At 38.1% G+C, this 26131-nt stretch overlaps 1 protein-coding gene across 3 annotated transcripts in view; it reads right to left on the bottom strand.

Moving 5' to 3' along the window:
• The window catches only part of MAGI3 (membrane associated guanylate kinase, WW and PDZ domain containing 3), a 152513-nt gene that overhangs the window by 49339 nt on the left and 77043 nt on the right, over positions 1 to 26131 (bottom strand). For all 3 annotated transcript variants that reach the window (XM_063143362.1, XM_063143371.1, XM_063143380.1), the window contains exons 4-9: positions 23314 to 23523; positions 17995 to 18169; positions 16497 to 16576; positions 13648 to 13705; positions 3104 to 3198; positions 1503 to 1691 (exon numbers count right to left, since the gene is read on the bottom strand). In XM_063143362.1, the coding sequence (XP_062999432.1) occupies positions 1503 to 1691; positions 3104 to 3198; positions 13648 to 13705; positions 16497 to 16576; positions 17995 to 18169; positions 23314 to 23523 (807 nt within the window). The remainder of the gene's footprint in view (positions 1 to 1502; positions 1692 to 3103; positions 3199 to 13647; positions 13706 to 16496; positions 16577 to 17994; positions 18170 to 23313; positions 23524 to 26131) is intronic.

Raw genomic sequence — 26131 nt, 5'->3', positions numbered from 1 at the left:
GCCAATGTTATTCATTTTAAGTCTAATTCAATCTTTTAAATAGCAGTGAGCAAAGGCAAAAAAATTAACTAGATGGTAGGGGAGGGAGTTCTTAACTCATATTATGAGTTTGTGCCAGGTCAATGCTTAGCTGAAGCAGATTAATCCAGCAGCTGACCTGCTATACCTATATACTTAACATCTGGGAACTTGAGTGGATATCTCCAAGGCTGAATTTATATGGGCCCATTTTAACACAAATGAAAAGAGGCAATGTTCCTAGTAAGAAACAAAAATACATAGGACATGACAACCTAGTTAACTGTGTACTCTGTGATAATGGTTGCTGCACACTGTTTGAGAGTGTCTGTGCTTGTACCTTCAATTGTTCCCCATTTATTCTGCCTGTTACAAAAGGTGAGTGAGTACAAGCAAATAAGATTTTCCATCTGTTTGTTTACTCCATAGCCTGATACTGATACATTACTATTCTGGGTAAAATAAACTCATAGTTTATAGACAGAGGAACAAGTTGTATGCCTACATGTTCCCTCCATCCATGCACACCCACCTTCATACTTTAAGCACAGTTTTTTGTGACATCCAAACTGGGAAACTGTGATTTACAACTCTGATGGCTAACCAACTGAAACTGACCCCTGGTAAAATGGAGGCACAGTAGGTGGGCAGTTCCCAAATCTGGGATTTGTGTATTCTACCTTTGTGGATGGTATTATGTTGGAGGCGCTTTGTCACTGGAGGCCCATGTTGGTCCTGTGGCAAAAAGCATCTATACCAGCTTTGGCTGGTGCGACAGCTACAATTATTTGTGGGCAAGGATAGCCTGGCCACAGTGATCCATGTATTGGTAACCTCAAGACTGGACTATAGTAATGCAGTTTATGTAGGGCTGCCCTTGAGATAGGTTCAGAAGCTGTACGTAGCACAGAATGTTTAGTGAAGCTTGTTACCGTGCATGTATAACTCCTGTTTGGAAAGCTCTGCACTGGTTGCCAATAAGCTACCAAGCCATGCTAAAGGTGTTATTGCTGGTTTATAAGGCCTTAAACATCTCATGACCAGGTTATCTAAGAGATTGCCTTCTCCTGTATCTTTGCTTTGGTTTTTACATTCTGAGAGGAAACAACCCAACAACAAACCATGAGTTCTTGAGGTGGCTTGTTTGAGAAAAATAAGCTACACTGCATGGTTAACAAGCCACCCTGTGAAAAATGTCCTGGGTTCAGAAAACATTCTAACCCATGGTTCAACAAATAACCCAGGGTACAACAACCCGCACTGAACCACTAAGTGTGGGTTAACATGTTGTGTGAACCCAGTCAACGACTCTGTACACATCCATACTTTAATCAGTGCCCAGAAAGGAGCATAATTTCAATACCATGTTGCCCAAATTCATGATGAAATGGTCCTTAACTTTCATAATAATGCTTCTTTTGGAATGTACAACAAGATATTCCAACACAATCACTAAATTTTCAGAATCATTGAATATACTGCACCTGGTGCAATTTTGCCATCCTGTGCAGCAGGTCCATCTTTCAGTACATTCTTCACCTGCAGAAACTCATCTGGTCTGTCCCCACCAATTATTGTGAAGCCAAATCCCATGGTGCTTTTCTTCAACGATGTCCGTATGAGTGCTCCTATCAACTGGGATGGATCCCGAGTGAAGAGAGATTTCACTGGCTCTGCACAAACAAAATGTTTTTCAGTACATCCATTTAATAATTGGAAATGGTACTGAGTGAGTTACTCATTTAAAATATTTAGGTATTCAAATGCAAAATACAATATCCTGGTTTGGACAAAAAAGCAGGCAACTGATTCTGATAATTGCAGTCAACAGACCATCTCAAGGTGTTTTTGTTTTTGTTTTGTTTTACGCAATGTGGAAATTTTATACCTTCCAAAATTCAAGCTTATAAAGCCAAGTCTTTGGCTCAACTTTACCTTCAGTAATCCCATATGGATTTCTGGCTTTACCTCTCAAATGGAAAAGGTTCAGTCTAGTTTCCTTAGAAAGTTTTTGGATTTACCACCCTATGGGTGTGAAGGAACTATATATTTGGAAGTGGGCCTACAATCAGACTTACAACATCTCAGAACTGCAGCTGATAAGTCTTGTTCTCCATTATTTTTAAGTAATCATTCCAATTATGGAATTGCTCAAGCCCCATACTTGCACATACTGTTTTCAAATACAGGAGAGCATTTATTTCAACAAAATTCTATGTGGTGAATAACTTTGTCTTTGTGGAATCGGAGAATTAAGTCTGTTAGGCATGTATCTTCTACTGCCATTTGCATAGAGAGCCCAGAGAAAAGTTGATTCTCCCTTTAGTAAGAACTCTAGCCAGAAGCCCTACTAAAACAGTGATACTTTTCTGTTTAAGATATGGCTATCCATATTACCAAGACAGTAGCTAAATTCTTTTTCTCCTCAATACAAATTAGTAAAACGTTATAATTTTATTTGCATTCTTATTATGCATTACCTCCTTGTATTCATTTTTATTGGTTTTGTTGTTTTAACTTCTACTGGTCTGTGACCATAAAACAACTTCATTTAACTCCCTTCCCCACCCAATAAGATTTCTTCAAAGTTGTCTTCCTCCCTATTTCACCCTTACCTCATCCAAATTGCCAAAAATAAGGTGAGGAAAGGGGTAAATTGACCTTTTCTCGGTGGGACTTTTGACTGGAAATCCAAATCCAACTTCAGACCCATCTCTAACCAAATATATTATTAGACTGCAAACCTTGCAATGGGCAACAAAAACTTGGTGGCCTATCAATGGCTCTTAAATATACTGTACAACATGTGTAATAAAGTGATTAAGATGAATGATTTATGCTAATAGGTTCTTATAGGCATAAAAGATAAAAAAAAAACATGTCATTCACTGGTGAGATTACATAATTAGTACTCAATGTTTTGGAAATTTTAAAATTTTATCTGTGGAAATTAAGTTAGCTTAAAGTACACAAAAATATTTGCAGGTTACGTAGCAACCACAGATGTATGTTCAATAAGTAGTTCTTGATTAAGATATTGCCACTTTTAGCAGAACCCATTGAAAGCTGCCATTGAAAGTACTACCTGGATTTGAAGAGCCTCCATCCATCTGTCCTAGTTGTTTTTTCCGTTTCGCTTCCAAAACTGGATTTTCAAACTGGGTTTTCTGGTTAATATGACTGCAAAGTATACAAGGTGTTAGTGAAATGTAATTATGAAATATTTTGACAAAATATACTACCTCAGGTGGCCCCACTACAAAACAATGCTTTTTAGTTCCTTGGCTCAATACTGACAAATCAATACTAAGTTTAGCCTTTCCTTCTTCTAGTGCTTGGAGGAACACATGCTTTTACTAGGAAGCTGGCAGGATCTCATTCTGATATTTTGGAAAACTTAATAAATATGTAACTCAATAAAATGTTTTACAAAATTTAGCTTCTTTCCCAAAGTTCAGCTACTTAGTTCTATTAGAATGCCAAGAGTAAAGTTCTTACTAAGGAGCTCTAATTAATCAACCACAATCAGTGGCTGATCTAGCAGTTCAAACATGGGTTGAACCCAAATTCACACCTCAATTAGAAATTATGAAGACTTGACACACTTTCTAATATGCTGATCACATAAATTTCCTTTTCTTTTTTCAGCTTCCTCGTTCTTGTGTCAGCCTTCTGTACCTCCCCCAAAACATCTCCCAAAAGTTAGGGGACCTTCCACAGTAGAAATTCTGTTGGGCACAAGAGGCTGCCACCAGAGGGGAAAAACAGCAAATTCCCCAGTAATGAGCAGAAGCACTTTACTGACACAGAAATATTCCCAACCATTGTATTCTATACCTATAGAGAAAATGGATCTAGAAAATAAAAAAGCATTAGTATGATTAACATCTCCGTTAATTGAATATAATAGGTTGGATACAAAGGTTCCCTTATCTCTGAAAAAGACAACTTTTGGAACAAACTCAGTTTAACACACAAAGACTACTACTTATTATACCAGATTTTTTTATTATTATACTCTTCTGTAACCATGGTGTATTCGTTTGAGGGGATTCCTAAACTGAGGAAATATTAATAAGATCAATCACCTACTTTCCCTACCAGTTGTAGTCATTTCCCTTCCAATCTTGTTATGCCAACTTTCGTTTTTGACAACTTCGTATTGGAGCGACATGTTTGGGAAGAGGCACTAAATAAAAAACTTACTCTGGAAATCTGATTGGTCAAGGCAATACAACAAGAAATTGAGAAAATAACACTTACTATCCAGCACACATTCTGGCTTCTAAAATATAAGAAGTCTAGGAATGTTGCATCAACACAAATCTAGTATCACTGGTGATCAAATACAACCTGGACCCTAAGATCATTTTCAGGGGTCCTTCTCTGTGAGCCCCAGCCAAAGGAAGTGAAGGCAGGTGGCTACCAGGAGGAGGACCTTCTCTGCTTTGGCACCCCAGTTGTGGAATGAGCTCCCTACAGAGATTCACCTGGCACTTTTTTCAACGCCAAGTGAAAACCTTTTTATTTTCTCAGTATTTAAACAGTTATCATTTTAGCGTTTTAACTTTGCTATTTAAAATCTGTATTTTAAATCTGTATAAATCTCTGCATTGCTGCTAGGTTTTATCCTGGTTGTGCTTTTCTATTGTACTTTTCTATTGTACTTTTCTACTGTTGTTTGTTTTATACTTTGAGTTGTATTTGATGGTTTTAACTTTTGTGAACTGCCCAGAGAGCCTCGGCCATTGGGCAGTATAGAAATGCAATAAAGTTACTGAGCATTATGCCCCCACCAATTCTGTTGCACAACCATTTGTGCAACAGAAACTTAGCACTTCTGGGGGAACCTGAAACAAGCAAAAATACTTGTTTCTGGAATGGGCTGGTCAACAGAGCTCACATAAGGGAGCTCCCCTAACCTGTCCCAAGCTAGAAAGAGGTCTTTCCACTTGTTTCAGGGATTCCTCTAGTGTTAAATCTCTATTGTGTAAGTGTTTGGTCCTGCTTACGGAACAGAATAAATGTGACCCCCTACTTGTGGTAGGGTATCAGTGGGGGTGTAAGCAGTGGTTACTACCCACTTCGTTGTTTTAGTTTTTAACAACCTGGTGCAACAAGCAATACTTATTTTTTTAGTGTTCTTTACAGATCTAAAGTTAGGGGAGCCTTCCCCACCTGCTGTTGATACAAATCTAGCCTCTTCTTCCCTCTTTTCAAGCCTTCCATTCAGAGCAGTTACTGCAGTAGTTAATGCAAATCGGAGCCCCCAAAAGCAGGAAGAGCCTATCTCTCTCTCTCTTAAAAGGACTTGCTGGAGACTCAGAGAAGTGTGGAATGGAAGCAGGGTACCTAGAAGTGTCAGTTCAACACTTAAAACCCTGAGGATCACCTTGCTAAGTGGGCAATCATGTCTCCCTTTTGCAATCTGTCACTGTCAAACTGCATGCAAATTAGCCTATATGCAGTCTCATCTTGTCAATTTCCTTGTATGTTTCATACAGCACTTTATTCCCTTTGCAGCCAAAACAAACAACAATATTGCAAGGCAAGGCTACAAACATATATCTGACAGTAGCAAGTGCAAAATTTGAGCAACTGTGAAAAATGAACAAAAAATTATTTTGAAAAATTACAAACACATTTGCACACATTCCTGGGGCCTATATGTATATAAATATTACAGCCCCATTTGTGCAAATGTCTGGGGCACAAAACAAAACCAGGGAATGAAAGGGGGTTGTTGGAGTGAAGAAAGGGAAGGGACGGGCAGATAAGATGGGTTCTGCCATGCAGAACACTAGTATAGCAGGTGGAAGACCAAGGGGAAAGGAGGCTGATTATCTGTCAGGCACACCATGGGTTGTTCTGAAAATAAGCCACGCTGCATAGCTTATCTGCAGGGTAGGTTATCGTGTCATGAGAACGTGGCCATTGAAACTTGTCTATTTTTTGCTCTCTTGTATTTGGTGCTGCTCCCCACATGCCTACCCACTCAAGTAACATTATGAGTCTGAAAGAGAACTGGATGCTAAGCAAAGTTGGAAGATCCTACATGCAGACCTCAATTTTGGAGGAAAAATAGCTCATCGGAGTCTGGTGGCAGCACCCTGATAAAGACCAGAGGAAGATATTTTTTTAGTCAGAACTTGCAGAGTTATGACAAAATCAACTATTCTTCAATTACAAAGCCTTAGGCCTCAATATGAAAGCTAGATGTTACACTGGCTAATCAGTATACCACACTGAGGTAAAAATTGAATTAGTGTGGTTGTGGATAGCGAGCCCTTCCCCATCTGCACTTCTGCTCATCCTCAAAACTACTTAGGAGAAAACAAATAGGGCAAAGCAGTTTTGAGGAGAAGAGCCAGGGGCAAAGAGTTTGGCTACATCCTCACACTCATACTTCACTTTAAATTGTGATCCATCCCCTGCTTTAAAAGAATTTAGGTTGTGCCACTGTAATCTCTTTTCTATGGTATTGATTTGAGCCAAATGTTCTTGATTACAAACAATCCCGGAAATTCCATATAAAACACAAAAATGACAGTAGGAGAAAAAAAGTAACAGGAGAAAAAAATTAAAGGAGCAAAGTCACTTCATTGTATAGCCTGCATAAATAATGCATTTTACTATTTATAGATTATTATTTTTACTCTGAACAGCAGGTATTAAGGCTTAAGATACTCTTACATCTACAGAAGCAACAAAGAATCTTGTAGCACTTTAAAAACTAATCCAGTTATGATAGCATAAGTTCTCATGGACTACAGCCCATTTTTCAGCCATATGAGGTGTTTTCAAGCCACAGACTTGGGTACAGAAGGGAAACATGTAAACAGTGGGGTCAAATGCCAATGAAATGCCAAAAAGCTACAGTCCATGGCAATTCAATTAAACCAAAATAATCAGTGACCATTGTGATGGCCACAAATGTTTTAGCCTTTCTTTGCCAGGAAGGTTCCCGATAGCTTGATTTACTGGTCCTTTTCTGTCTTTCTTCCAGTTGTATAATTTTTGAGATGGTGACAAGAACTGGAGCCACAACAGCGGAAGGTCATACAACTAAACTCAAAGCTGATTACAGGTTGCCATTGAACCATGGGTTGTTGTGTTGTGTGAACCCAGCCTTGCTAACAAACGATGGTTTGTTAAGCACAAACAACCCACAGTTCACAACCCAACAACAAACTATAGGTTCTCTTTGTGGATTGTTCGTGGTTAACAAACCATGGTTTGTTAGTACAGCTGGATTCACACAACACAACAACCCACAGTTCAACAACTCATGGTTCAATGACAACCCAAACTCAACCATGAGTATTGTCACAACAGCAAGCCCACCTGCTAAGCAATAAGAGGCTCAACTTTCAATCCACAAACTCTTTAATTGGGTTAACAGCAGCTCTTCAAACCATTAGAATCAACAAAGGCTAGAAATGCCCTCAGGGCCTAATTAGCTAAGTAGTGGTTTCAGTTAAAGGAACTTCTAGTAGGAAGGACAGTTGCCTCTACACTAACTGTAGGTTACTACACTGTGCCTGAATAGCTTTCTGACTCCCTTCTTCAATGTAGGTCCGCCTTGCCTTATCTCTGTCAGGCAGCCAACATGAAAGAGTGCCTTCCACTTACCACAACATCAGCTCAGAAGAGGGAGCGCCTTCTCAGTGCCCCCCCCCCCGAATTATAGAATGATCTCCCCAATGAGCCCCACCTGGTGCCAACACTGCTATCTTTCCGGTGCCAGGTCAAGACTTTTCCCTTTTCCCAGGCATATAGCAGCAAGTGATGAAATATACTCTATCCTGGATTTGGTTTTACGATTTAGCTAATTGCTCAAAGTTGTTTTTAGATTAATGTTGAATCTGTGTGTATTGTCTGTTGTGTCTTTTTAAATTTTGCATATTATTTTTAATGTTTTAATCTTTGTAAACTGACCAGAGAGCTTTACGTATGGGGCAGTATAGAAATGTAAGTAATAATAATAACAATAATAAAAAATAAAAATAAAATAATAAAAATCATAGAATCACAATGAACTTTTAAAGGATCCATTCACATGGACCCATGAGTCTGTGGTGGTCACAGTCACATTATTCATGTGACTGCCAAAACACATCTTGATCTCAGCATGCATTGGCTTTTCATTCCAAATTGCAACTGTGGCTTTTCTATAACAGCTTATTCCGTAAGGATGAGCAATCTGCTAAAAGGCTATTCATCTAATTTTTCTATCATCTGAAATTTCTTCTTTAACACTCCTTGAAAGTTTAGTGTTAATGCAGATAATGACAAGTCTCATTGACAGCAACAGTAATTAAATCTTTGGTTGGATATGAAACAATTCTGGATAGTAATAATTTAAGCACCAGATCTTTATAGCCTTTATTCAACTTTACGCAGATTACTATCAATCTCTTCTAGTCTGGGAATCGAGCCACATATTTCCTAGTAAAGGCCTTTTAATGGTACTTTGTATCCTTAGCTTACCATGTGCTTCATTAAAAAAAAATTGAATTATCCTGAAACACATTCATAACACTAGAAGGTATTACATTAGAGCACTGCTCTGCTGTTAAAGGTAACAGCAGAGCAGTTGTGATTTTTTTACCCTATGGGCATTGAGGCTTAGAGAGCTTGGTATTTGTTTTAGAATATTATTGATTGAAGATGAAAATATTCCAGTCATATATTTGGGAGTATAAACCTCATCCTTTCATTAGTAAAATACAGAAAATGTTATAGAAACTTAATCACTTCCTCTTCGTTAGCTTGTGTGAGAACCAAAAGAATGGATTGGGAGACAATACTTAATAGCTTCCATTTATTACTCACACTTGTATCTCTTCCTTTCACCAAAGAGCTTATGGTGGCATAGACAGAGCTGTCCCATTTTATCCTTACAACCCTTTGAAGTAAGTTGAGTGAAGAGGGTAAAGTGCTGAAGGTGAGCTTCATGATTGCGTGGGGACTAGAACCCCAGGCCAATACCCTATCCACTACACCAGTAGTCTTCAACTGGTCCAAATGCAAGACCAACCCTGGACTCCAAACCTGCAACATGGGACCCATTTTCACAATTGCCTTACATGGCGGCAACAGCTTTGCCATGACCCTTCTGGACTGATCTTGTGACTCACTTTTGGGTCACAACCCACCAGTTGAAGAACACTACACTACACTGAAACATATATTTTCTGTAATTAATCCTCCAACTGTAATATCAGTGTCATTGGCAGACTGAAATATCAAATAATCTGGCCAGACACTAAATATCAAAGAATCTGGTCTCAAAACAATAACTGATAACTTAGAACTTGCTGCACTTCAAAGGTCCTTTTAAACTAGGTGGATTCCTGCATTGAGCAGGGGGTTGGACTAGATGGCCTTGTAGGCCCCTTCCAACTCTGCTATTCTATGATTCTATAAAGGACAATGGATCAGAGTTTAGTAAGTAATCCTTCAAAATATCCCAGGATATTCTATTAAAATGCATAACTCATTTGTGCCTTACTGCACACAAATCGGAAATCCTATGATGCATATCGTACAACTTAAACCCAAGGAGATCAAGATCACATAAGTGTTTCTGCCCTATGTGAAATAGATCAGTGTTTGGAAACAGCATGTTACATTGTTTATATTAGGGGTAGGCAATCTGATACCCTCCCGATATTTGGAAGCACAACTCCTATAATCCCTTATCACTGTAGTCCAAAACATCTGGAGGGTACTAGATTGCCTGTCCTTGTCTTACATCTATAGGAACTCTGTACAAACATACCTGAATGTTGAGATTTTCAGAATGATGAATCACACGGTAGATGACTATTCAATACAACTACACCCACACACAACTACAGATCGCAACAACCCCTGAACATAGTTAGACATTATCTCTGTGTTCTATTTTAACAGGCAGTACCTTTGACTTTCTATATACAAGGCTATTTACAATGACAAGTTACACTACTCCTAAAATGGTATATCTAATAGAGGTACACATTCATCACAAGAGGAAAACTACCTTACAGAAGCTACCTATGTTTGATTTATATCCGTTCATGATTTCTAATTATATTAAAAATAGATTTATTCTTACAATACTAAAATTAAACTTTAAAAGAGAGCTATAGATATTTACATTCCTCATGAAGTATGCTGACATTCTGGGTGACCCGTAAAATAATCCTAATTATGAGTTCACTGAATGGATTCAAGAAAGCATGCCAGAACTGTTTCAGCATCTCAAATTCAAACATTACACAAGCTTCAGTTGCTATACATTACATGAAAGCTGAATAAAAATGATTAAAATATCTCTACAATTTCACAGGAAGACTTCCCATATGCAGATCAGAATATTCCAACTGTATATGAAGGTATATAGAATACAGTATAATGAATCTAATTCTGTACAGAGAATCATCTGTCAACTGAGGTTTCTATCCATTGAGATTTTACACATATTTTGCACTGAAACTTAAAGCTCCCATTTCACAAAAGGAATCTCACACCATGTTGATTATTTAATTTCCAAGAACAGAGAAAAATGCAAGGAAAATAAACCAAAAAATGCATTCAACAAACTCTGGGGAATGCCTTCCCATCACTACTACACAAACACCCCACTCCTGCTATAATTGGGGGGGGGGGAAGCTGGGGCATCACTTTTATAGGGTACCCTATTTTATGTTCTATGACTACACTGTTCACTTCATAAAGCAGTCTAATTTATGTTTTTTACATCTACCAATGGCAGCAGCATCCATCAGTTACCATTGCCATTTCTTCATACATGGAAGCTTTTCAGTCCATCCATGGCAAAATAATCTGAATACTGTTATTAATGTTGCACATATTATCACCTCTGGATTCATATCAGCAAAACTGGGACAGAGGAAGACTGTAAAACTAGTAGAAGCATAGAAAAAGATAACTATGACTAGCCCATATGGTACATATGCAGCACAGCCTGGCAGCCTCATTTGTAAGTCTAATAAGTACAATAGAAAGAATTAGAGAAGTAGCAGACTCAGTTTGGAATCATCAGAAGTTGAAATGCAGGATGGGAAAGTGCACTGCTATTGTGGCTTGATTTTCATGAATATCACTTGGTTTGTGGCAGACCTTGACCATAGGATGGAGTAGTAACTACTTCATCATTGCTGAAGAGGGTCTCCTAACTTCACTATCTCAGGTATGAGGAATATAGCAAATTTTGGAGAGCCCACTTTATCTGATCAAGGAGAAAGGGTTGTCTCTTAATATCCAAAGGGGTATGTCAAGGAAATTGGCTTTCAGCTCGCAGACTGACTGATCTGAAACTGGCAAAGTTGAACCTTTGGAGCAGATAGATTTCCTCTGTCATACTAGTTGAAATATGGTGGCTTAACAACTACAGCACTATGGGCAGGTGTGGCATTTTTCTTCAAGTCAACTTGCTAGGACACCATGCTCACCAAGTGTTCATCATGTGTGACTGAGAATTAAAATAACAGGTGGCTGTTGCAGGAAATCACACCAGGGGTATTCCTACATGCACCGTTTTGTCCTTCTGGGGGTGGGGGTGGGGGTGGGGATGGAGAGTAAAACATTGTTGTACTAATGGCTTCACTGACAGGCATCCTGAAGGGGGAGCCTTTTCCATACACAAATTCATATGTAAATGATAAGAGTCTTTTGTTAGTATTAAATAAAAGTAAAAAGATCTTTGCCTAGCAGCAGTGTTGTGTGGACAGCCCCAGCTGTGTTGTGTGGACTGACCCAGCCTGTGTCTCACAATCAAGAGATGTGTGCTACACCCAGGAGGGGGGCGGGAAGAATTGAAGAAGTGCTCATTCTGCCCTCTTACCATTAGACGTCTGCCAGAGCAGCTCTAAAGCACATACACACTCAGCTACAGACAGAAACAGACACTCCAGCACCTTGATTCCTGCCCTAACTTTAGAACCATCACACATGTGCACTCCTAAATATAGGCACACACAGACATACTATGGAGAACATTTATTTCTTTTTTTTTGTATGAAAGGATGTAGCATCAAATTTTCCATGTTATAAAAGCAGCCTGTAGGTCATATACAAGTGGAAAGTCAAACTAGAGTTGAAAGAAGAAATATTAACCTTGACAAGATTTAAATGCCAGTGTTTCTGCAGAAAACTCACAATCAATTTTCCAGAAGAGCACAGACTATTTTAGATCTAGGCATTAAATACTAAGGAAAATGGCCTGGGTAGACCTAATACTTCATACAGCATTGTTTTTCTTATTGCTGTGAAGCTGAGACTTTGGATCAAGGACACAGGGAAAGTGCCTTATAATCTCTGCTACAGCAAGCCATGCTTTATTGGGGACCATTGTTTTACAAGTGTTTCAGGTTAGTAAGATATATTATTCTGTTTTAAAATGACACAGTGCAGTTGAGTGACTGACAGATCCACCTTCTAATCCTAGAGCTCATTTTATGATGGGCTCCTATCACTGCACTTGGTGAAGGACAAGGAAGGGACACTGAGAAGGACCACTCTTTCACAACAACCAGGTTTCATTGGGGGGACGACGACCCGTAAACTGGTTTTCAATTAACCTAACTCCCTAGCCCGTGCTCTTATTCATCTCAAATGTTGCAAGTTTCTTGCCTGGGGACATATTTAGGATTTGTGCCATTTTCATACAAGTTGCCCCCAAAGCACAGGTGGCAAGATAGCTCCACTTCCACAGAAACTACTGCTCCTGATTGCAGGTTTCTTACTTTCAGAAACTTCTAGGCACCCTGTCACTTTTACAACAAAGGTCTATAAGGAGCATAGGGGAATAAGCACATCCCCCCTCAAATGGTTAAGGTTACATTAATAATAAATGTATTTATTTCGTACCCGCCTCTCCCTTTGGATTGAGGTGGGGAACAACATTAGTACAACAATACAATATAAATAAAATCCATAAAATTAATTTAAAAAGCATATAAAACCAATACAATATCAAAATAACAATCAAGACATCTTAAAATTCTTGGTTTAAAATTCATCTGGGTAGGCCTGCCAGAAGAGGCTAGTCTTTGTAGCTGTCTTAAACTTGTAGAGAGAGTTAAGTTGACGAATCTCCTCCGGCAGGCCATTCCACAGTCTGGGGGCGACAGAAGGAAATACAAACCTCCTGAAGCTATTACTTTGAAATTTGGCAGGCTTGATCCCCTTAGAAGAGGAAAATATCCCTGTAATTTTCATCAAATTCTGCCCAGAAATTTTAAAAAGTGGCAGTTCCCTTTTTGACAAATCAAAATATAAAGGTGCATATCACAAAACACCTGCACCTATTTCTCTGATACTTAGCAGGAGCAATTCTCTTCTAAGGGGCTACTATGTCTGCAAACATCATCCAAATCAGACCAATAGCCATCTTTGGATTTCCCATGATAGTCAACGGGAAGCATGAAACATCAGATTTTCAAATCTAGACTATATTAATGAGGCTTTTTGAAAGACAAGAGAACATTGCCCTCCTAATCGTGTTTTATAACAAAAACAGAAGTTTTCATTTATTACGCATTGTGCTTTCCTTTCCTATCATATCATAAAATTAAGCGATCAACAGCTGTATTAAAAATAATAATAAACACAACTCACTCAACATAGTATGTCCCATATTGAGGGTCTTCTATTTTCTCCCAACCATATGGAAGCTCTGTAATTGGAAGAAAAGAATGGATTAAGTTCACTACTTATTGATTATATTTATATCCCACCCTATCTTGTAGGTTCAGAGCAGGTTATAACAATTTAAAAAATATCTATCTCTGTCCCAAAGGGCTCATAATCCAAGTATTAATTCTGGATGGCATGGTAATCAAAGAAGGGCAAACTTGCTTCTCCAAATTTCTCCGGCTATCAATCAATGCACATACACAACTAAAATGAAAATAAAATTTAAAACGTCCTATATCACTCCCCTTCTACACTTCTTTAAAATAAAAAGGGTGTTTAGTCCTTAAATAGCCTGCCCAGTTCTAACTGACAGAGTTGCCATACAAAGTGTAGATAGAGATGGTCAAAATTGCTTGCTCCCCGCCCCCTGCTCTCATGGTAGCGGCTTCTAAAATAGGCTTTGAGGCGAGGGCCCAGTTGCAACTGGTGGAACAAAAAATAGTGATGATTCACCTCAGTCCCTCTGACTCTTTTAATAAAGCTACTGGGAAATTGTTACCGCCTGTGATAAGAGTAAGAAAATTAGAACATGGCTATCGCAAGTTATTTGTTTAGGAAATATTTTAAAAAATAGATGTGTCTTAAAACTATCAGTCGAGATTTGCTCAGGAAAATGTCTAAATCTTGCCATTTGAAACTCAGGGCAGATTTCTAAATACAGAGATTATAACAACTCTAACATAGGAGGAGGCATTTGTATAAAATTGTTCTTCTCTGGTTAAGCTATTATAGTGACATTTATCAGGTTTTCCAAACTATCATTATGAAAGAGGGTGCTACTGTGATGAAATGAAAGCTTCAGAAACTCAGTAATAATAATATAAGAAAGTAGAACTTAGAAATTATGTCATTTTATTTAAACAACTCATTTTTTTATTTGTAATATTAATTAATGATAATTGAAGCAATCCCAGTGATTACAACACAAGAAAACCTCAATTAAAATAAAACAACATTACAGTAATAGTGCCAATTTCCTTTCAAACAATGTTAATAACGTACTCTTTGTTCAACTGTACACTGCTTAAAACCATCACACAAACCCAAATGGTATTTTTTGGCTGTTATTTCAAGTTTATACATGTTATAGTTAGAAGATGTCAGTTATGAAGCTTATACATGGTACAAAAATATTGTTCAATTTTGAATCTAAATAGATTCTCCTCTATCTCTTTTTCTGAATTATGAGTGAAGAAAGTATTTCAATTTCATATACTTCAAAGCTAAAATTTCAGATAGCCATTTGAATTAGCTTTACTACTGCTGCTTTAAAGTTACATATCATTCTATTCAGTAGGATATTATTATTATTATTATTATTATTATTATTATTATTATTATTCATTGTATCTCTATATCTTTTAAATTTTGTAAGGCTGCCTTGAAGCCCAGTACTGGGCAAAAGGCAGAACAATAATAATAAGAAATACTGTCAAGAAATACTTTTGTAAACCGCCATGAGAGCCTTTTTTGGCTGAATGGCGGCATAAAAATCCTTAAATAAATAAATAAATAAATAAATAAATAAATAATAATATACCACCTCACAGCTGAAGCTCTCTGGATGGTTTACAAAGATTAATATTAACTTGGGTCCAGAGTTTCATGAGCAAAGTTTCTCTTATGAAACACTGCTGGTGATGGAAGGTGGGGCAGAGGCTCAATGATTCCCCCTGCAGGCCTCTGCTTCCCTGAGAATCTGCCCCAGGGTATAGAGAAACCCTCCCAAATGGCAAGCAAGGCTTCAGGGTGAAATTGGCAAAATAGTCCCATCCCCTTCCACGAACAGAGGTCTCTGCTGGATCACAGACTTTTCTGCAAAAAGGATTCTTTTCATTAGCAGAAAGGCCCAGGATCCAACAGATTTTATAGAAGCAGCAGGGGCAGGGTAGGGCACTGGGATGCTTGCCTTGTAGCACTGCAATGCAACTGCTTAACCCTAAACTGTTTACTGTCTCAGCCATGCTTTGGCTCAGTAGCTAGTCAGCCAGCCAGAGGAGACCTTGTAGGCTAGCTGGCTGTTGCAGTGCCTGAGGAGCCATGGATATGGATGAGCAATACAAAGTTGTTGTTTTTAAGCAGTAAATTTATTTTAAAGTGTGTGAGAGAAAATGAATGTGTGTATGATTGAATTTCCTGTTTGCGCTACTTTTGCTGGCTGAGAGGAGGACCCAGAGGTTAGCAAACTTTTTCTTGGTTTTATTTTTGTGTGTGTGTGTGTGTGTTCTGTTAATCTTGCTGCTTAAAAGATAGTTCCTGAAAGCCAATTTCTGGTGCTAGTGTTGCGGGCTTTCAATTCATGGGGTGAGGTGATGTCCTTTTTTTTATCCAATTAATCTTATTTATTGTTTCCAAACAGCAATAAATAAATAACACTACAGCGCAAAATATGATACATATAAGCAGACACACACAAAAACCAAACAAAGCAAAAACAAACAAACAAAAAACACAAAAATAAAATGTTCTTCCAATATTTCCCCCAGCAAAAGTATGTAACAATGTTGTTATATTTTCTTACTCTATCACTGTCAAATCCAAATCTCTAATTTCTCTCTTAACATTTTCAACATTATTGGTTGAATCCACAGATGTACAAGTCATCTTTTTCTCGTCCCTTCATAAAGTTTACAAAAGGTTCCCATTCAGTTATAAATTTTTCTCTCATAATTGCCGTGAGTTTCGCCATCTCCGCTAGTACACTAGTACAATACACTAGTACAATTCAAGAGGTGAACTGTACGTAAGATAAAAGGTTCTGAGTTTCTCACCTCCATCTTCACAGTCTTCAGGAGCTTTGGCTTTTTTACAAAGACGAGGATCCAACCAGGTCGTGGTTTTGGTGTTGTGACTATGGGACACAGAGTACCTAGTTAGAAAATATTCACAAAAGCCCCCTTCACATGTAGTCACAGAGTTAAAGAAGCTTTCCCCCTATTATATAATCCCACGTAGTTGTAGGCTACATGTGAAATGATGCAACATAGACAGAAACAATCCACAGCTCTGCATACGTGGTTGCTTCGTCCATGGAGCAGCAGTTATGTGCAAAGGCAGGCAACAGGGAAGGAGGATTCTTAAGCAATTTATTCCACTTGTGCAACATATTCCAAAATAGGAAACTAGCAACCAAATGCAACTGTATTTTGCAATTTTGAAAAATACAAATGTCACTTGTGATGAAGATATTTAAAGGGGGAAGATGCATTTCAGAAGTGTTTTGTTTATGACATGTTTCATATTCTTTTATAGCTATGAAGTCAGACTCTTTACAAGGAAAAAACCGGCTAAGCAGCAAAAAATTGTTTAAGAGATATGTGTTCACAGTCACAGTTCACGCAGTTTTACTAAAAACAACAGCTTTATTTGGAGTGAGGCTTAGGTTACAGTTGTCAGAAAATACTGATAATTCCTCAACATTCAGTGCATGACGAATTCAGTGATTCTGTGGATCTCTGTGGGTGTATGTGTGTGTTTAGCTGAGAACAACCAGACTAATGAAACAAAAACACACATGTCCCTTTTGGCTCTTTATAACAGACCTAAAACATATTCTATTCAGCTTGATTTTAAGAACACTTATAAAAGTAAGGATACAGAACATTTACCAATGTAAAGATACAGAACCTCACATTTTCTTGAGGATATTGGATTATCCAGTTTTATAGCACAACAGTCAGAAACTGTTTTTGTAATTTTTAAAACTAAGTGAGTTCTCAAATAAAATATTCATATAACTAGTACAACATTTGTGTTAAAGCTATGCATCTAAGAAACTTTAAGAATGAAAACTTGAAAGTGTTTTGGAGCATAAATCTATGGATGTTTAGAAACAAAAAGAAGTCCTATAACTCCCAGAATTCCCCAGCCATTATACTTGGAATTGTAGGACATTTTTCTGTCTAATGCATAGGATTTCACCTTTAATCAGTTTCACTAACTTGTCACATATTTAAATATTTATTTTACAGATCTGACACTCTAAAAGGATGCTCTCTTTATTGCATTGTTCAGAGCAATCTATTTATCTGATTTGGGGAAATGAATTTTTCAAAAATAGTATTTTTGTCTTTATTAGGGAAAATGCTATAGAGTTATTTTCTTTAAACCAACCTTTGCACTTTCTCTTCTTCTCTTCAGATGCATACTGATTGTGGTAGCTAGTTAATAGGTAAATTAATTGCTAAAGCGGTACTCCGTTAATCAACTAAAAAACTTCAGTCAACTGATAATCATAAATTGCACACAATTGTACCAACATCTACTCACTCAATGAAATAGATCATGCCTGTGTCTGTGTAGGCCATCTCCCAATTCTTAGGCAGAGGCTCTAGATTTTCTTCCCTTGATAAATAGTTTCTGAAATCCATGGAACTACTTGTCTGATTGTAACTAGGAACAGGCTTCATCCAGTCAGAAGAATCTGAATGTCTCTCTTTGTTTTCTGCAATTGTTTAAGGGAAATTGTTAGTTTGTCACATCTTCATGCTACTTTGCACACAGAGGCACCTTTCCGCTTTGAATATAGAGCAAATGTCAAATAGTGAATTTCATTTGTATTTTTACACCATATTATTTTTCTGCTATATAATCATTTGGCATACAGCAGACCTAAGCCCAGACTTTTTTTTAAAAAATAGATCAGATCTATGTAGCATATTTAATTGCATTTCCTTCCATTAAACAGCACTTTTACTTCCCATTACAGAATATGCATGTTTGCCCTGTCAAGTTACCAAATCTGGTATAATATCATCAAAAGGGAAATGATGAACAGGACTTCCTGCCTCTCTCCTACCCCCTGCAGCCCTCTGCACCAGCCTAAACTCTGCTCCAGAGGCTTTCCCAATCCACCAGAACAGATTTTGAGAGCATGCAAGGGGCTGCAGGGAGTCCCCAGTTCCACTATCAGAACTTTTTTTATTAGTGTTGAATCCAACCCAGAATGTGAAAGTTTGGACAACACTGTTAATAATTTACTTTCTATAATTCAGTACTAGATGTAATGAGACCTGGGGATAACATTTTGGATGCTTGTTTGCATTCTTTCAATCTGATGTAGTAAAGTATGGTTTATGGACTATTTCTGAACGTGTATAGCATAGAACTTTATATTATTATTATTATTATTATTATTATTATTAGTAGTAGTAGTAGTAGTAGTAGTAGTAATAGTAGTAGTAGTATTTCTATACTGCCCCATAGCCAAGGCTCTCTAGGTGATTTACAAAGTTTAAAAACATTATAATACAGTGTACGAAGTTTGAAAACCACTTACATAAAACACACAAACAATATACATGAAGACAACATATATCTGAAACAACTTTGAACAGTCAACCATACCACAGGAACGATCTAGAACCACTTAAAACTTATCAGAAGCTGACAAATGCCTGCGAAAAGAGATAGGTCTTAACCTGGCGCTGAAAAGATAACAATGCTGACGCCAGGTGGGTGGCCACCACTGAGAAGGCCTTCTCCTTCATTGCCGCCTTCTGAGCCTCCCTTGAAGGAGGCACCTTAGATGCTGAGCAGAGAGTATGGGTAGATTCATGTCAAGAGAGGCACTTCATCAGGTATTGTAGTCCCAAGCCATGTAGAGTTTTATAGGTTAAAACCCGCACCTTGAATCAAGCTTGAAAGCATATAGACAGCCAGTATAAGCAGGCCAGAGTCTGCCTGATATGTTTGGATTTTCTAGTTCCCGTAATCAACAGGCTGCCGCATTTTGCACAAACTGCAGCTTCTGAACCTTCAAAGGCACCCCCACACAGAGAACAATGCAGTAATCTAACTTGGAGGTTACCAAGCGTAGACAACTGAAGGCAGATTATCCCTGTTCAGATAGGAGCATTGCTAGGCCTCCAATTGAAGTTGGTAAAGGGGACTCTGTGCCACTGAGGCCACCTGAGGCTCAGGTGACAAAGATGGTTCTAGAAGAACCCCCAAAATATGAATCTGCTCCTTCAGGAGGAGTGCAACCCCATCTAAAACAGGTTGTGCACCCTTCATTCAGTCAGAAGAACCACCAACAAACAGAATTTCAATCTTGTCTGACTTGAATTTCCTTATATTAGCCCTCATCCAGACCATTGTTGCAGTCAGGCACCAATCTAGCACATCCACACCCTCACCTGATGAAGATGTAACAGAGAAGCAGAGCTGCGTGTCAACAATGCACTCCAAAACACTGGATGACCACACTCAATGGTTTCATGTGGTGCAAAACCACTACAATGCAGTGCCTCCCACTCCCAACTCAAGACAGTAATCCTAGATCATAATACCATGATTGATGGTATCAAAAGCCTCAGAGTGATCAAGGAAAATCAACAGGGTCACACTCCCCCTTCTTTCTCCTGACATGGGTCATTATACAGGGCAACGAAAGCTGTTTATGTGCCAAAATCTGGCCTGAAGCCTGACTGAAAAGGATCAGTTGTAACTCTCTGGGCGGTTCAGTTTTGTGAACCACCCAGAGAGCAACAGCTATTAGGCAGTATAGAAATGTAATAAATAAATAAATAAATAAATAAATAAATAAATAAATAAATAAATCTGGAAAATTGCAACTTGGTAAATTCAGTACTTAAAACAGAATAAAACCTGAATGCACTGTTTGCAAATTTATCAAGTTCTTTTTAAAATAAAGTTGACTCCTGAAAGAGTACATGGTTGGACACCAATGTATGTAGGATTATGAGCTGTATAAATGCTTAGATTTAAGTTTCTAGTACCGTATATTTTAAAAGTATTTTCTCATGAGCCCTAAGTTTGCATGTCTGTAACAAAATTACAGTTTTAGGGGTGATCAAGCTGATTAAGATCCAGGCAGCAATTATGGGAATCCGTGACATTTCTAAAGCTAGAGAGAGAGAGAGAGATCCATAGCACCATTTCACAAGCAGCTTCAGATCTAAGACCAAAGCTTTATGCAAATATTTGGTAATACTATTTTTTCCAACTATTACTCCTTTACAAGTTGTAACTCTCTCCCCTAAGGTTGGAGATTTTCCTACAGGTTTAAACTACTGATCCTGCCAAGTCCTTGATCTCTGCTCAGAATAATGGGATGATCCAGGCTCTCAATACAATCATTCCCAATCATCCTCAACCTAATCAGAGAGCTACATCGGCTCCCTAGAATTCTGGGGAGCTGAGGGCAATGAAACAGCAGGGTGGATAATTAGAGCACAAATAGCAAAAGACTCGTAATAGGTATGACTGAACATAGTTAAGAAGCCATCTTCAGTCTTATTCTATAGTGGTGATAGTGGCAAAGCAATGCCACCACTGCATCGGCCTTCTTGGAGTAGACCCTAGGAAGCAACAATTTAAGCCTTCAAAAGCCCACTGTGACTGATTTGCTGGGCATTTTGCTGATAAAGTTGTTCATATCTATCCTGATTTACAGTTTGATGTCATTAACTGAGGGCCTTCTCATTTCCCTGCTGAGGTTGATGAGTACAAGGGAGTGGTCCAGCATGTCTGGAATGAGCTTCCATGAAAGTTTGTCAGGAAAGCTATGAAGACCTACTTGTTCTCATTGACCTTTACTTAATTGAATTTTTTGACTGCTGGCCTCATTTATAATGGCTTTTTCTATGGATTTTTTTACTGTTTTGTGTCGTTTCTTTTATTACGTACACTGTCTTAAAGGTGTCCTAAAATTATTTTAAATAAATTAAATTAAGAATGATGAGAACAAAGCACACAGCTTCTCAGCCATAACCAATTATTCCCAACAAGGAAGCATTATATGTATTCTACTGAATTAGGCACAACAGCTCTACTGATGTGTACTGAACATACCCTAAAATGCAGCTCAGAATCGTCTGGAATATCCATTAATACTCCACTGATCTAAGATATCCCAAAACAACCATTTCATTTTGATATACAAATTGATGTGTATTTATTTGTGTATCACCATCTCTGCAGGTTTTTAAGAAGAGTCTGGACTGCCACCTCTCATGGATGGTTTAATTGGTTTTCCTACACATTGGAGAAGGTTGGACTAGATGATCTTTGTGGTATCTTCCAACTCTACAATTCTATGATGTGTGTGTTAGAGGAGTGGATATGTATATACACACATTAAACTCTTCAAGTCAAGACAAAATGTCTATTTTATTTATTTTATTTGTATTCGACCTTTCTACCAAGAAAATGGCATTTAATGTGCCTTACAATCACAAATAAAACTTGATCAAAACAACAATACATTCAAATACATTAAAACACAATAAAAACACCACCACCACCACCACCACAACAGAATAAAAACTGCATCCAACCCAAGAGACCAATCCAAGAACTGGATCACAAAGGGACAAACTAGAGCATATGCTGTTTGCAGAAGATGTCCAGGGAGTTACAATTGGGAACATGTGTTTTCTGAGCTTTTAACACATTTTCTTTTTTTAAATTATTATTTCAACCAACATATACATAGTGAACAATGCATAAATAATATTATTTTGATCCATTTCTACTAAGGCCCCACCCTAAATTTTACTTTAATATACTTACAGACTCTGAGCCTTTGAGATAGAGATTCAGAAAAACAAGAGTGTATCAAAGAAAATGATAATCTAGAGACACATCTGCTCAGACTAATGAGGATCTACACCGCGCATTTCTCAAACTAAAACACTCGTCTAACAAAGTGAAGAAACAGTTCAACAAGACCAGGCTGGTACCCAGGAATAATCTATTTCAAGACAGACAGGACACCACTTGTTGTCACCTATACTTCACAGCTCAATAGACCACTCAAATTTATCATCACTGAACTACAGCTCATCCTGGACAATAATACTTCCTGCTCACATGCCATGGGTGGTATGCTTGTACTTGCTAACAGACAGTCCCCTAACCTAAAAAGGATATTCACCAGCAACAATAGACCTTGCAACAAAGATATAGACACAGGAACCACACCATGGCTGACACAAATGTTGCCAATCTACTCTGGCAACAGTATTTATTACAAGGCCTAATAAGGCCATCCACAATATCAGGGGTTCATACAACTGCTCATCTTCCAACATGATACATGCCATCATTTGTCAGTAATGCCCTACTGCATTCTACACAGGACAAACAGGCCAGTCTCTATGGAAAAGAATAAATGGACTTAAATCTGACATTAGGAATGACAATGTTCAGAAACTAGTGGGGGACACTCTGTCAAAGGCCTTAAGGCAGCCATTCTCGAATAAAGAAATGTCAAAGACAGATATCAAAATGAACCTGCTGAAGTTCATCAAGAGGTTCAATTCTATGGTTTAAATGAGGACAACATGTTATCGGCTCACCACTGCAATTATGTCTATGTTATCACCCAACATTTTGTAAATGTTAAGATAATTGTCACTGTCTGTACTTTCTGCATTTCATTTCCCTCTGACAACACAGTTTAGATCTCCTGACGCTCCCGCCCCTTCCAGGAATATGCATATAATAGACCTGCCAATTTGAGGTTAACACTTCATGCAACTGATGACTCTTTGTTGTTTATACTACAGTTAAAGTATTCAACCTCATTTGGTACTTATGAAATGAGTAAATAAGTGTACCGACCTGTTCCTCCACTACCATTAACTGCTTCTTTTTCTTCTTCTTCCTCTTCTTCAGGAAGGGAACTGTCCATTTTCTGCATCTTGCTGACAGATGTTGTTCTTTTTCTTTGAGATTCTGGGTCAAAATCATTATCAAAAAGCACTTGGTCCACTGGATCTGGCTGAAATGGGCTGGGCTCTGCTGGAGGTTTAGGCGTACCATAGAAATTACCTTTTGTGCATGCAATATGAGAGAGAGAGAGAAAGAGAGAGAGAGAGAGAGAGACCGAGACCAGAATAATTAGAAATGGCATTAAGTATTTCTGCAGAGTACTTGTATCATTCTACTTTTTCCAGAGGCAGGCACCTCATTCAACACTAATTATCATATTTGAGCTTTAGTGTGCTCAGCTAATTTATACTTAATACAATTTGCTTGCATGTGGTCAAGAGTTCTTATCTCAACTGAGGATTTAAACCAGTTAGGGCAGTCTTCCTCCTAACTCAGCCTTCCCCAACCTGGTGCTCTCCAGATGTATTGAACTACAACTCCAAGAATGCTTCAGCCAGCAAGTTGTTGTCCAATACATACAGAAGGTCCCAGGTTGGGGAAGGCGGAGTCAGGGGAAACCAAGAATCCTGGACTTACTTACATAAAACATGATGCTTCATCTCCTTAAAATCATGACATGGCTCACAGATAACAACTTGAACACAAAAATAGTGACTTTTATTAATTTTCTGGATATCAAGTCTTTCAGATATTTTACCATCTTGTTTTCAAACTTGTGTTTGACATGTTGTAAGTTAGACACATGACCACTCCTGCTGGTACACCATTTTCTCCTACAGTGGGACAATAACATGCCCACAATTTTAAACACCCATATACACATGCTTGGGTACTCTGACTGAGACAGAGCTCCTGATGTACGTTTAAAGAATGTATATATGTATCACACACACTTTACATATTTCCTGTGGGAAATGCTGAGGTTATAGTCCATCTTTGGCTTTCAAAACAATCCTATGCAATTTATGGGAGTAAACCCCACTGAATTCAATCTGCAACAATCTTGTTGCATAAAGTTTGTTGATCACATTACTTGAAAGACAAAGGGTTTTCAAGGATGTTCTCAAAATTCTAACATCCCCCCCACTGATACACTTTTACAGTACAATCCTGTAAGAGTGCACAGGATTGTCTTAAAAGCCGAAGGTGGGCTACAAGCTTCCATGGGTGGTTTGGACAACACGTTAGTCAACGCAGTGTGAAAACTCATCTCAACGGTTGAGTTTTTAGGGGGTAATCCCCACACAACATGTTCTAACTTCACTGTTGTATGACTGCGGGATACCATGGAGTTGAGTAAAATCCATCACAATGTTTTGATTGACAGTTCTTCCACTGGTATTCCCGATGATATCCCATAAGTCATTACTGAAAAAAATAGTCCCAGCAGTTCTCCTAGAGTGGCACTCGCTCATTTCGCAGCTCTTGCCAGGGAACTCTATATCTAGTGGGAAAAGTCAAGTCAATGCAACGGAACTCTCCTCTGCACAGCATGGATATTCTGCATGGAGTGTTTTCCAAAAAAAAACCCTCCCCCGTATTGAGTTTTCCCACCAGACAACACATTTCTCAACAGTGGTGAAACAACTCCACCGTGGAGTTCTAAAACCACCATTGACTAACATGTTGTCCAAACTGAACCACTGTCTTATGTGCTGGATTGTCTAAATACCGGACATTTTCTACAATACATAGGACAATATCCAATGGTGTTACTCTGCAAATTCAAATAACACTAGTGGAGTTCTGCTGAATCTTTCCATTGCACAAGCAGTTTGCGATTACACTTGTGCAACAAGCTTCATAATGGGTTGCACCAGAGTTATGCACAAGCAGTTGTAATGCACAGCCACCTGCGCAAACATAACTTTAGTTGGATTCTCCTCTTGTGCATAGTTTGGAATCTAGTTTCCACTAGCACAACGTCATTTGACTGCTTTGACCGCTCTTGCCTTACAACTCTGTGGCTGAAGAAATAACCAACAGTGGCCAAGGAAATAACCAGCAGTGTCCTCCACACAACACAATAACCAACGGTGGTTCAAATAGCCTACTCTACACAGCGTTTGTTATTTGTGCTGGTTATTTGGCCAAATAACCAACTGTTGGTTAAAAACTCCCTCAATACAACATGATAACCCATCATGGGTTAAATAACCAACTGTCGACTATTTAAACCACCATTGGTTATTGTGTTGTCTGAACCCAGTCATAGTCGACCTTTCAAGAAATCACTATACATGTTGAAATACTGGAATTTTCAAATGCACCAATGAATTTCTGATAATGCTGTGGAGCAGAATAAAGCACTTAATCCTAAAGTGGTTGCCTACATGGGATTTGTTATTTTACTTTGTATTCACTAATGCCCCACAATGAGACATGCAGAAGAGCTTTGATGAAGTAAAAGAAAAGAAAGAAAAGAAAAATTAATTCTATTTTAACATACTGCACACGATAATTAACTAATCTGGAGCAATCTGCAATTTTTGGCAGGTTGAAGCCAAAAGCAAATTTATTTTGTGCAGTAACATGAAACAGCAATTTACACAAAGACAGTATTAAAATACACAGTTGGAGGTTTAGTCCCTTGCTTTCAGATGGCAGTTTGTTCTCCAAATAAAGCTATTAACTCAATACTGAATTACACCTTAGAAAGCTAAAAATACTATGTTGCCTCACTTGAGGGATCTCAGCAGTATTTTTCAATAAAATAAGAGCTCTGGAACAAAAAATTAACAATTGGCTTTCACTCCTTAATTAATCA

The sequence above is a fragment of the Elgaria multicarinata genome, chromosome 1, assembly GCF_023053635.1.
Source record: "Elgaria multicarinata webbii isolate HBS135686 ecotype San Diego chromosome 1, rElgMul1.1.pri, whole genome shotgun sequence".
NCBI classification, from domain to species: Eukaryota; Metazoa; Chordata; class Lepidosauria; order Squamata; family Anguidae; genus Elgaria; species Elgaria multicarinata.
The sequence above is the reverse complement of the archived record's forward strand: the minus strand, read 5'-3'. Positions and strand labels throughout refer to the sequence as shown.